This window comes from Crocuta crocuta, unplaced genomic scaffold, assembly GCF_008692635.1.
Source record: "Crocuta crocuta isolate KB4526 unplaced genomic scaffold, BGI_CrCroc_1.0 scaffold299, whole genome shotgun sequence".
NCBI lineage: Eukaryota > Metazoa > Chordata > Mammalia > Carnivora > Hyaenidae > Crocuta > Crocuta crocuta.
In genome coordinates this window covers 82,792-96,179 of record NW_027532747.1, presented here as the reverse complement: position 1 = coordinate 96,179, position 13,388 = coordinate 82,792, and the positions used below count along the sequence as shown (strand labels likewise).

At 48.9% G+C, this 13,388-nt stretch overlaps 1 protein-coding gene across 5 annotated transcripts in view; it reads left to right on the top strand.

Moving 5' to 3' along the window:
• Positions 1-13,388, top strand: part of SLC41A3 (solute carrier family 41 member 3) — a 78,494-nt gene that overhangs the window by 12,989 nt on the left and 52,117 nt on the right. For all 5 annotated transcript variants that reach the window (XM_077780847.1, XM_077780850.1, XM_077780848.1 and 2 more), the window contains one exon: positions 2,624-2,910. In XM_077780847.1, the coding sequence (XP_077636973.1) occupies positions 2,656-2,910 (255 nt within the window). In that variant the 5' untranslated portion in view covers positions 2,624-2,655. The remainder of the gene's footprint in view (positions 1-2,623; positions 2,911-13,388) is intronic.

The window sequence follows — 13,388 nt, the reverse complement described above, 5'->3', positions numbered from 1 at the left end:
CTCTCTCTTTTTTTTTTTTTTACAAATAGTTTATTGTCAAGTTGGTTTCCATATAACACCCAGTGCTCATCCCCACAAGTGCCCTCCTCTATTTGGGAGTCTCTTAATTTGTCTTTCATTTTTGAAGGATCCTTTTTCTCCTTATCAGAACTCTTGGTTGAAGGTCTTATTCTTCCAGCATTCTGATCATGTCATCCCACTGTCTCTGGCCTCCATGGATTCCAGTGAGAACGAAGCTGTTAATCTTCCTGGGGGCCCTTGTGCATGAAGAGTCGCTTCTCCCCGCTTTCGAGATTCTCTCTCTGCCATTGACTTTCGGCAGATTGATAATGTGTCTTGTGGTGGATCTCTGTGTTCTTGTATTCTACTTGTCATTTGTTGAGCTTCTTGACAATGGGAGTTTGTCTGATCATATTTGGAAAGCTTTTGCGCATTGTCTTTAAATACTCTTTTGGACCCCTTCATTCTTTCATTCCTTTCGGAGACTCCCGTTATACATGCTGGCGTGCTTGATGCTGTCCCAGGGGCCCTGAGGACTTGTTCATTTTTCTTCATTCTGTTTTCTTTCTGTTCTAAAGATTGGATGCTTTCTGTTGACGTGGCTTTCAGTTCAGTGGTTCTTTATTCTCCCTGCTCCGACCAGCCGTTGCACTCCCCTAGGGCCATTATATTTTACAACTCCAGAATTTTGATTTGGTGCTTGTTTAAAATAGTTTTTATCTCCATCTTGATATTCTCCATTTTGGTGAGGCTTCGTTTTTGTACTTTATTTAGTTCTTCAGGGATGGTTGTTTAAGTTCTTTGTTTACATTTAAAAAAAAATTTTTTTTAATTTATTTCTGAGAGAGAGAGAGACAGCGTGAGCAGGGGAGGGTCAGAGAGAGAGGGAGACACAGAATCTGAAACAGGCTCCAGGCTCTGAGCTAGTTGTCAGCACAGAGCCTGACACGGGGCTCGAACCCAGGAACTGTGAGATCATGACCTGAGCTGAAGCCGAGCACTTAACCGACGGAGCCACCCAGGCGCCCCTGTTTAAGTTCTTTGAACATATTTGAAATAGCTGATTTCAGATTTTTGTGTAGTTAGTCCAATATCTGGGCTTCCTCAGGACATTTTTTATTAATTGCTTTTTCCCCATGCATTGATCATAGTATCGTGTTTTCTTGTGTGCCTCCTATTTTTTGTTGAAAACTTGACGCTTAAGATTCTAGACTATGACGACTCTGGGAATATGTCTCAGGGCTTCTTGTTATTGTTGCTTTCTGTGGCTGTTGTTGCTTTAGTGACTTTTCTAAGTGACTTCTTTGCTCGTATTCTGTAGTGTACTTAGCCACCGAGGACTCTGTGGTCAGCTAACACTTGGTTAGAGATTTCCTTGAATGCCATGAGTGGAACTGATGAGTGCCCCAGTCTTTGCCTGGAGGCTCTGTGCATGTTGGGGCAAGTAGTGCTGTCATTAACAGTCCTGCCTTAGCCATCACCTTCTGCTTCTGCAGAGCCCCCAGATCAGAGCTTCGGGCCTTCTCAGCCCTTCCCTGAGCATATGCCAAGCTCACTATGAGTGGCCTTCTAGATTCCCAGGAATTTTTAGAACCTTTTCAAAATTTAGGCATCTCATTCCCCAGCTTTTGCTTTTAGGCTTTTGGTTTCTGTATTATTTACCTCAGCTGTAACCCACTGCCTCAGGCACCTGTGAAGTGCATATAACTGTTTTCAACAAATGTCCCCCAAGGAGAAGGCTTTTTACACTAAGTGAATTTTATAAGTCAGGTGAGGGGCACTGAGATGGCTCAGTTGGTTAAGCTGCTGACCTGGGCTCAGGTCATGATCTCACGGTTAATGGGTTCGAGCCCTGCGTCAGGTGCTGGGCTGACAGCTTAGAGCCTGGAGGTGCTTTGGGTTCTGTGTCCCTCTCTCTGTCTCTTTCCCATTCGCGGTCTATCTCTCAAAAATAAATAATCGTTAAAAATTAAAAAAATAAGTCAGGTGAGATACAGATAGCCTGTAAGTGGCATTTTCCAGTGAGCCACCTGATAGGTCAAATAATGACAATTCTTTGAGAATGAGGCTTTGAAAGAGCTCCAGCCCATTCTGCTCTCTCCAGGCTGTTGGATTTTAAGGGTGGTCTGGAGCCGGAGAGCAGGGGTGGGTCTAAGGCCCATTTAAAGCATCACAAACACCATGGACACAACAATGTTGCCGTTCTTGCTGAGAATTCAGCATTTTTAAAAAAATAACTACTCCTGCATTGCTCCAAGCCTTTGGTTAATTTCCAGAGTTCTGAAAAAGTGGATTCTGACATTTTTTGCTAGCTCTCTTGTTCTTCTGGGGAGGAACCGATTTTCAGAGTTCCCTATACCACCAGATTTGCTGACTCTGATTCATAAATACTTACTGCTCTCTTCTGTGATATGTTGTTTTTCTCAAACATGTGCATAGTAAAGAAAAACTGTTTAAATTGCGGTTGTAGGAGACTCTGTGGAGTAGGCCCCGAGCAAGGGGCTGTTGATTGACTAAATGTGTCCAGCCTCTGCTGGACAGAAGGGCCTGGGGGCTTACAGGGTATCAGCAGTACAGGAGTCAGGAACTCTGCTGATCAGCCACTGTCCTTTGTGTCTCCCAGGGTAAGGCTGCCGGGGGCTCAGCTCTGCTCACATGGATGGGACAGAGACCCGACAGCGGAGGCCAGAGGAGCTGGCTCTGCCACACACCTTCAGCCCTGGAAGACTCTCCGGAGGCTCAGAAGATGGACCTGCGAGTGTGTCTGAGAGCCACAGGGTGGTCCCTAAACCCCTGGGCTCTGAGTTCAGCAAGGAGACTGCCTTGTCCATTGGCCTTGAGGTGATGGTGCCCTTCCTGTTTGCAGGACTGGGACTGTCCGGGGCTGGTGTGCTTTTGAACTATTTCCAGGTAAGAGGGAAATAAATGGGAATGGTGGTGGTGGGCGCACCACGGAAGGCCATCTGTGAAGAGGAGGCCCCTATACTTTGAGTTCAGCTTGGGGGATAAGGGGTAGGGCCTCCCTTTCTTAAATACCACTTTCTACAAGTGGGGCAAGATTCTTTTAGTTACTGGTAACCGGGACTAAATTTAACCCAGGTTAAGCTTTAAAAAGACAACTAATTAGCTCATATCATTGAAATTCGTAAGGGGTTTGCTTTCCGACATGGCTTAAATGATTATCAGGGTGCTGGCTTTTTCTCTCCCGCTCATCTAGGTCTTATTTCAGATAGGATTCTGTACCTAGACACGAAGATGGCCCTTGGCATTTAATTTTAACTCAGTACGTGCATTCTTAGAAAAAAGAGAGCTCTTTGCCAATGTCCACATCCGTCTCTAAAAATTGATCCCAATGCTAGGCGTCCACTCCGCTTCCAGTGACTGTCCCCTGAGGGAGGACGTTCTCCGGTCGGCTGGCCCGACTTTACATTGTCACCACTCGTGGAGGGGCGGCAGGGCGCCGTGATTTGCAGCCCTGCCAGCGACAGAGTGAGGAGCTGGGAGTTAGCCGTCAGACAAAGAAGTTACCCAGGCGCCCTGCCTATCCTGTTCTTCCACCATCATTCCTTTCGTTGGTGTGGTCTTCAGAAGTCCTCCCTGGAAAGGCAGAGTGCCTGTGAATACTCCAGGTCCTAACTGGCTGGGTCTCTCCTATTAGTTAGCAGTCAGCGGAGAACAGAGGCTTAGAGCGAGGCAGGCAGGGAGAGGCAGGGCTGACGTCTGTGACAGTTCCTGGGCCGTGCCTCACTCAGCGCTCCAGGGACTCTGTGCCTGGGAACTTAGGCCCTGCCCCTCATAGATTTAAGTCCCAGTTCTACCACTTAGCAGTAAGGCTGGTGGTTTTAATGAAAACAAAAAACAAAAAACTTTTGTTTATTTATTTTGAGAGCGAGTTGGGGAGGGGCGGAGAGAGAGAGAGAATTCCAAGCAGGCTCTCCACTGCCAGCACAGAGCCTGACGTGGGGCTCGAACCCGTGAACCATGAGATCATGACCTGAGCTGAAATCAAGAGTTGGATGTTTAACCAACTTAGCCACCTGCCCCTAAATTTAAAAAATAAAAAATTAAAAACATTTTTATTTTAGAGAGAGAGTGTGAGCAGGGGAGGGTCAGAGAGAGAGGGAGTCACAGACTGAAACAGGCTCCAGGCTCTGAGCTGGCAGTCAGCACAGAGCCCAACGCGGGGCTCGAACCCACGAACCGCGAGATCATGACCTGAGCGAAAGTCGGACGCTTAACCGACTAAGCCACCCAGGCGCCCCAACCTAGCCCACAGCCTTCTTTACGTGGTCAGTCAGCACTGCTGTAGCCTCCAGAGCACCTCACCCCGGCCTCCTCACCGCCCTCCTCACTTCAGGTGCTGTTCCCCGCAGTCCATCCTCGGTACCACTGATTTTCAAGATGCCTGTTTTATTGAGTGCTCCTGCCAGTATGGTGTCACCTGGGCAGGTACCCTATATGCACCTCCCACTTACATATTTGTACATACACCCATGCGTATCACCCCAAACATTCGCACATTGGTTTCGAGTGTACACATGCGGGTTTATAAACTATATATGGAGAGGCAGTGTAATGGTGAACTGAATTGCTTGAGAGCCCAGACTCTGGAGCTAGTCTAACTGGGTTTGAGGCTGACCTTCGTCACTTGCACAAGTTGCTCTTTGCTCCCCTGTTTTCTCTTCTGTACATTAGAACCGGGCCCAGAAGGCGGTTACGCGGTCTGTGAAGCGCTGGTTACAGTTAGTACGGAAGCCTGTTATTCCTATAGTCGTTGCCGTTCTGTCACATGCAGTGTGACAGAGAGAGAGAGAGAGAGAGAGTGAGCAGGGAGGGGAAGAGGGAAGGAGAGAGAATCCCAAGCAGGCTCTACCCTGTCAGTGCAGAGCCCAGCGTGGCTCAGAGCCCAGTGTGGGGCTCGGTCCCACGCACTGTGAGATTATGACCTGAGCTGAAACCCAGAGTCAGATGCTGAGCCACCAGGTGCCACTGGTCCCTCCGTCTTAAGCACAGGGAACCTTTCCTGGGCACCCCCAGTAAAACTCCCCAACTTGTCACTGGCAGATTGGGACATGTCCTACTTGGAAGCCAAAAATTGGCAAAGGAATGGAATGGCCATCATTGGCTTGGCTTGATTGAAGCGAGGAGAAGGTCCCCTGCCCTGTGGATGGGTTCCTGTGTACAGTTGGGTTCTTTCGGGAAAGGTGAAAACGGGCAGCGGTGCCACGCTGGCTCAGCTGACTAAACCCAACGGCACTGGACAGAGATCTGTCCGCTGCATGGTAACTTCCGGCCTCACGTGGGCTGCCCCCTCCCTGCGCCTTCCTTCCCGCCAACCCCAAGGGAAGAGGCCTCCCATCACCCTTCCCACCCCGTTTCACGTGGACAGCCTTTCGTGGAGCCTTTCCTGAGGTGCTGGCCCCGCCAGCATGCCACCTTCTTTGGATGTTGGGATATTTGCCATTTCCTTTTACCATGTGCACTGATCTGATGCTCTCCCCGGTTTGAATGTGAACTCCCTGAGAATAGAGGCTGTGGTTCAGGGTTCCAAAGGTTCACAAACATGCACAGGGACAAGGTCCCCCGTCTATGCAGAGGCAGCCACGGGGCCCCAGTTGGTTGTGTTTTCTCTTAAAGATATTTTATGCATGTACAAACAAATATCTATATCTGTTCATACGTCTCTGTACATTTTGCTCACTCTTTCAAGTTTTGGCATACACAAATTGTTGACTTTTGCTTTTTTCACGTCATAGTTTAGTATACAATATATTCACTAAACAATATATTCACCTTACAATAATCTTTATAGATGCATTAAAAGTGTCCCTTTTTAAAAAATGGTCATTCGGTATTCCAGCATACAAATATACCAGAATTTATTTAACCATTTCCCTTCTGATGTGCTTTCAAACTTAATTTTTAGTTTGCTAGGGCTGCCATAATAGAGGACCATAGACTGAGCAGCTTAAACGACAGAGCGTTGTTTTCTCTCCGTTCTGGAGGCTGGAAGTCTGAAATCAAGGTGTCCTCAGGGCTGGTGTCTTCCTACGCTGTTCTATGGCGTGGAGATGGCCTCACATGGTCATCCCTCTGTGCGTGTCTGCGTTCAAATTTCCTGTTCTTGTAAGGACACCAGTCCTATTGGGCTAAGGCCCACCCTTATGACCTCATTTTAATGTAATACCTCTTTAAAGGCCCTGAAATGCAGTCACATCCTGAGGTGCTGGGGGTTAGGACTGTGGTTTGGGGAAGAGGGGCATGATTCAGCTCATAACAGCACTTTAAAATAGTCTTACTAATGAAAAGCTGCAGTAAATAATCTTTTTTAAAAAATTTGTGTGTGTATGTATGTATGTATATATTTAGAGAGCAGGGGAGGGGCCGAGAGAGAGAGGCAGGGAGAGACAGCCCCAAGCAGGCTCCGCGCTCAGCTCAGAGCCCGACTTGGGGCTTGACCTCCCGAACCATGAGATCATGACCTGAGCCAAAATCAGGAGTCAGGGTGACTACCTACTGAGGCCCCTGCCGGCCCTTGCAGTGAACAGTCTTGATGTTGGCTACACGCCGGAGTAAATGAGTGGGGTACATGTTGCGAGTACAAGTGCTGGCTCGGAAGGTCATGCATTTGATAGGGTCACCGAATCGCCCACCCTGGGGGTGGGACCAGTTATGCTCCCTCCAGCACGACAGTGCAGATGCCAGCACTCAGCAATGTACTTTATTTTCAGTGAACTCTTTGATCTTTAACAATCCGATAGACAGGAAATTGCATTTCCTTGTACACCGTATTAGCTTCTATTACTATGCAACATGTCATCCCCAAATTTAGCAGCTTAAAATGGCACTCGCTTATTACCTCATGGGAGCCGTGGGCCAGGAATCCGGGAGAACTACGCTTTCTGCTTCCAGATCTCTCAGGAGGCTGACGTCTGGACAGCCGTGGCGTCACCCCAGGGTGCTCGTACGGTCGAGGGAGGGATTCAGCTCCCAGCAGGTTGTTGGACTGAGGGCCTCAGTTCCTGGCTGGATGTTGCCCAGAGGCCACCCCGCGGTTCTTTCCTCACTGGACGTCTCCAGCCCGGCAGCGTCATCAAAGCGTGCGGCCTAAGAAGGAAATAGTCTGCTTGCAAGACAGAAACCACTGCCTTTTGTAAATCTTACCGCAGAAGCAGCATCTTTCTTCTCTTGGCTGGAAGCAAGTCACTGAGTTCATCCCACGCTCCAGGGGAAGGGATTACGCTGCGTGCCAGTGCAGGAGGCAGGGACCCTTGAGGAACATTCTCGAGGGCCTCCTGTTAGGTCCCTGGTGGTGCGATTTGCTTTTCTTACATTAGCAAGTGAAGTCGAATGTCTGGGTATTTGCTTCTATTCTCTGCCTGTATTTTTATGGAGTGGTTCGTCTTTTACTGGCGCCTGAGGGCTTATATGTTATAGGAATTGGCCCTTTAATTGTGCTATGGATTATAAATACGTTTCTCATTTTTCTCTTTATGTGTGGACTTTGCTTTTGGTGGTTTTTTGTTGTGCGTCTGTTTATTTTGCATTTATTTTTACTTTTTTAGGTAGTGAGATTCATACTCTTTCTTTTAAGGCTCTGTGCGTCTGTTCTCCCCAGAAACAGAAGCTGCCTCGCCTACGGTTCTCAGCCCCCCGGGTGCCCACACAGGGCAGCATATGTTACAGGGTTTGGGGAATGTGTCCAAGGAAGAAGAAAGAACCCCCTTCTTTGTGATGAATCTGGTCTCTTTGCATTACATACAGCAGAAGTTCAGACTGGTGGTCCACGGACGTCACGCTGGTTGGCAGAGTGGTCAGGAGGCGTGGGCCCCGTGGAGGTGGAGGTGGGGGTAAAGAGGAGGAAGGGACTGGCAGGGATGGTGCCTTAGCAAAGACGTGGAGCCGTCCAGAAAGGCAGCAGGGCGAGGGGCTGGCAGGAGGGAGAAGCAAGGGCGTGGAGAGTGATGTGAGGGAAGGGAGTGAGGCCTGGACTGAGAGCCACAGGGAACGAGCCTTGGTGACGGTGGCCCCCCATCATCGGGCTGGGGGTGGTCGAACAGAGGGCATCCGGCCTTGCACTTGAGACATACAGCAGGTGATTAATTGCTACATGTACTCCTAGCAGGGGGCCCAGAAGGGAGCACTTGGGAGCAGAATGAGCCTATAGGGGCTCGGGGAGCCCTGTGTGCTATGGGGGCGGGGTGTTCTGCAGGAGGGTGTCTCTTCCTTCACAGGCTGGCAGGGAAGCAGATGGAGCCTGCTCCTCGGGGGTAAGAAGCATTGGGGACAAGCGGCGTGGAACTTGCGGTTAGGTTCCTGTGGCCTTCCTGCTTTCCCCGCGTGTCACAGCACATAGTACTGCCAGTTTCAGGCCTCATATCACATTGGCCCCCTGATACCGTGACACCAACTTAAATCTTGGTGGTGACGGGGACTTTTAGAGAGCAGGCAAAGTGCCTCGCCCCACAGCAAGGGAAGCAGCCTCTTTTTTTTTTTTCTTTCTTTTTTTAATTTCTAGGAGAGAGAGAGAGACAGCGTGAGCAGGGGAGGGTCAGAGAGAGAGGGAGACACAGACTCTGAAATAGGCTCCAGGCTCTGAGCTGGCAGTCAGCACAGAGCCCGATGCGGGGCTCGAACCCACGAACCGCGAGATCATGACCTAAGCGAAAGTCGGCCGCTTAACCGACTAAGCCACCCAGGCGCCCCGGGAAGCAGCCTCTTGACATGGAGGGAGAGAGCCCCGTGGTGAACTAAAAGGATTCCCCACTGCAGCCAGTAAAGGTAGTGGAAGGGCTTGTGTTGGGGTGCAGAGAGCGTGTATCCCCAGGAGCATACATCCAGGTTAAAATCAGTGCCAGGGACTGACGGCTGACTCAGTCCGTTAGGTGTCCGGCTCTCGATTTTGGCTCGGGTCATGATCCCAGAGTGTGGGATCAAGCCCCGTGTCGGGCTCTGTGCTCAGTGGAGGCTGCTTGGGATTCTCTCTCTCCCTCTGCGCCTCCCACTCCTCCTCTCTCTCAAAAAAGAAAAATCAGTCAAATCAATACCACAGTAATCAACCTCCCACCCCCACTGGGGAGCTTATTTTCCACCTTATAGCTTAAATAGGGGTTGTTTGAGGACACCAGTGTGTCTCTCAATTCTTCTGGCTGCTCTGGGTCTGCAGACGAGGTGGGAGTTTATTGAGTCCTTCCTGTAGAGTCGGCGCTGTGTGTCCTGAGAAGCAAAATGAAGGCTGGCCCCGACTTGTCATGTTGGAAAGTAAGGAGGACAAGCAGTGTCCCAGCGAGGCCTGGTATCGTGGCCTCAGTGCATGTGGAGACATCTGTGGCTTTGAGCTCTATTTTGGGTGTCCCTGAGGCAAGAGCGCCCGGCTCCTTAACCTAAAAGTTCTGGAACAGCTCCCGGGCAGTGGCTCAGCAGTTTGTAAAAGGTGCAGATGGAGCCACTTGCTGACCAGAGCATCCAGTGCTAAAATGGCAGCCTAAAGTTTGACCACTTTCGCTGACTGTTGGGTGAGTTAAGTGTCCCTTTAGCAGGGACATAAACATCCCGCTGAGCTCCATCATGTAGTATGGTGGTCATACCACCCACAAAGTATACAGAGTCCATTACTGTTCACTCAGTTGCTGTCAGGGGGGCTCCCTACATAGCCAAGGGGACTGGGGGAGGGGGGACCTTAGTTTGGACAGATCGTAGAGTCTTTTGTGGGAGGTGTCTGTTTAAGGCAGGCTTCTTTGCAAGTGGCAGCGTAAATGGGCTTAAGTCAAATGTGCAGAGGAGGACTGTGTTGCTTCCAGAATCCAAAAAAGGACTGCAAGGTGTTGGGCTTCCATTAATAGTTTATTAACAGTGTGGGTGCTGAGAGTCCGTGGCTGTTTTCTGACAGTGTCGAGGATGGAGATGCCCTTGGTTTACCAAAATAATTTTTAGGAATTTGCCAAGGTGTCTGGCTTTGCCCCCCCATGCGGAGTAATGGCCCATCCTCTCTTTGTGAGCTCCTTTCTGAGTGCTTTGTCCTTAGTGAATGTGTCACATGAGCCTCCCTGGAGGAGGACATTGTAATGTAATGTCAGACCAGTGCTCCTCGAGAAAGGTGCACGCAGTTAAGACGTTACCTGCAAGACCGTGCATGGCAGAGCCGGTGAGGTACCCATGAGTAGCCTGGATAAGTCTCCTGTGTCCGTTCAGAGTTGAAGGTCACCTGTGCCTAAGGGGCTGTGGAAATAGGCATTGAACAGAGCATATTAGCCAGAACTAAAGTAGCAAAATCTTACTGGTGCTGATCAGGTGGAGTCAGTAATCCCAGTTACATTGGATTCAGGATGTGGGGGCTGCAGTGGATGGAACCAGAGCATTAAGGGCGTAGTCATTCACCTCGTGGCAGGTTTTTTCCAGGTTTAAGAGCAGGCCAAACTGGACTCTTATAAGGAGAAGCAGTGGGGTAATCACCTCTTCACCAAGTAGGTCTTGTATGTTTAATTTCTTTTTTTTTTTTTACGTTTTTAAATTTATTTTTTAAATTTACATCCAAGTTAGTTAGCATATAGTGGAACAATGATTTCTTTTCTTTTTGTTTTAAATATTTTATTTCTGAGAGAGAGAGAGAGCGCGTGATCAGGGGAGGGTCAGAGAGAGAGGGAGACACAGAATCTGAACCAGGCTCCAAGCTCTGAGCTGGCTTGAACCATTCCATTGTATACATAGACCACATCTTCTTGATCCATTCGTCCGTTGATGGACACTTAGGCTCTTTCCATGATTTGGCTATTGTTGAGAGTGCTGCTATGAACATTGGGGTCCATGGGCCCCTATGCATCAGCACTCCTGGATCCCTTGGGTACATTCCTAGCAGTGCTATTGCTGGGTGATAGGGGAGTTGTATTGTTAATTTTTGGAGGAACCTCCACACTGTTTTCCAGAGGGGCTGCACCAGGTTACATTCCCACCAACAGTGTCGGAGGGTGCCCGTGTTTCCACATCCTCGCCAACATCTAGAGTCCTCTGATATGTATTTTGAGCAGTTCTTTAGCTATCATTTCTTCCTGGCATTTCTTTGGAGGAGAGTTCTTCTGTTTTGTCATTTTGGTTAGCTTTCTATCTTTTGTTTATTTTAAAATCTTGTTGTGCACTCTGCCCCTACGGCTGCGGCTGTATTAATGAAGGCTCTTTGACTGTCCAGGGCCTGACCATTCAGGAAGTGTTCGTTGAGTAGTGTCTCTTGCTTTCTGTTGTTGAGACTTTGTTATTTTATTTCCTAATTGTAGTGGTATTTGCGATTCTCCACCCTGTGTACTTTGACTTGTTTCCTGAGGCAGCCCTGGAAAAGGAAACAGACAACCACGCAGGGGTCAAAGGTACACAAACGCACAGACAAATCCAACAGACTGAAAGGGAGAAAGAAAAAAAGGAAGGGAAAAAACAAAACAATGCAAAACAAAAAAAAAAAAAAGAGGAAGGAGGGAAGACAAATAATAAAAATAAAAATTAATAAAAAATAATAAAAAGAACAGAAAAGAAAAAAGAAAAAAACCCAAAAGACAAAGGACAGTCTAAAGGCATAAAACCAGAATTCCCAGCTACAAATAAAGAGCCGGCTGTATGCAGTGCTGATGGGAGAGCAGATACAAATAGAGAAATGACAGGGCGGGGAGGAAGCGAAACTGGAAATGAAATGACCAGGCAGAGAGACTAAGAGGCTTGATTCAGAGGGAGGAATCGCAGAATGTGTTTAGAGGTGAAGAGACAGAAACGAAGATGTTACTCAGAGAAACTGTGTAGTCCGATTACTCTAGAGATGGATAAAAAGGTAGCGGTGGAGGTGTAGAATGTACATCTAGAGAACGGATTAAATGTGACTGTTTAAGCAAACCAGGGACCAGAGTGCCCCGACCAGCAGAGTTGAGGTTACGAATGAGAAAAGGGAGACTGTATCTGAACAGAAAGAATTATCTAGAATTAATTATGGCAGTGCATCCATGTTGGTCTTGCCCCCGCTCAGGTAAAAACAAAACAAAACCACAAAAAAACCCAGCTCTCTGGCGGGGATGGGCGTGGTTTGGTGTAGGCAGGTCTCGCCTCCACTGTGTCCTGTGGGCCCCGCCTTGGTGGCTGTGGGGAGAAAAATGGCGTCGCCCAGTCCTTCTTGAACCAAGTGCTGTAAATCACTCCCTTGGGTCCTGTATCCCTGTGCTGCGGGCATGGCCAAGATAGGCTGCGTCCTATGCCCCTCGCCCCACCCCGCTTCCAGCTCCCAGTCCTTGCACTTTATTGATACCGCTGGTCCCCCAGGTCGCTGTTTCCCTGCTGCTGGGGTTGGGGGNAGTGGCACAGCCTCCGATCCGCCGGGGCCAAGCGGTGGCCCAACTTGGGATCCACAGCTTCAGTGCTGCCAGGGGTCAGGTTCGCAGAACTCAGCCACCGGGGATGGTGCCGGGAGCGCAGCAGAGCAGCTTTTCCTGGCGCCTTCTGGGCCCGGGTGCCCTAGTTCAAAGTCAGCCCCCCAGCTGGAACTAAAAACGCTCTTTCCAAGCCCAGGTTTTCCTCTTCTCCAGGGACAGTTCTGTGAGCAGTCTTCCCCTCAACTCCCCGTGGCCGCCCACGAGTGGGGCTCCCTCCCCGCCCTCCGTAGGTCCAGCCCAGTCCTGCTTTTCTCTTCCCCGGTTCGCACTCCCGCACTTACGGGGCTGCCTTCCCAGTGTCCACTCTCTCTTTCTCTTCCCAGACTCCTGCGGCTCAGTGTCCTATGACTTCAGGCCTTCTCTGTTTGAGAGATGCGTGCAGGAGAAATGCACGGAGCCCCCTACTTCTCCGCCATCTTGCCTCTCTCTCTCATAACTATTTTTAAGGTCCCTAGTCTTTGTAGCAATAGCGTCTGTTGTCTTCCCTGCCTTTTTCAAGCCCAGCGACTAATTCTATCACTATTGTTCTAAAATCTTGGTCAATTATGTTGTTTGTATCTGTTTTAATGAATTCTTTAGCTGTCACTTCTTCCTGAAATTTCTTTTGAGGAGAGTTCTTCCATTTCATCATTTTGGCTAGCTTTCTGTGTCTTGTCAGTTTTAAAAGCTAGTCATGTGCTCTGCATCTGCGAGTACTGCTGTATTAAAGGAAGCTCATAGACTGTCCAGGGCCTGTCCGTTCAGGAATTGTTCTTTTAATGGTGTCCCTTGGTCTCTCTTGTTGAGACTTTGGTTATTTTATTTCCCTACTTGTAGTAACATTTGGGACTGTCCACCATGTGTACTTTGGTTTGTTTCTTGAGGTAGCCCTATGAGTCTGTCTTCTTAGTGGACTCCATTTCTTTTCCTTCCAGACTCTTGTGGTCAGAGTCCTTTGGCTTTAGCCCTTTTTTTTTTTTATTTATTTCTAGGAGAGAGAGAGAGAGA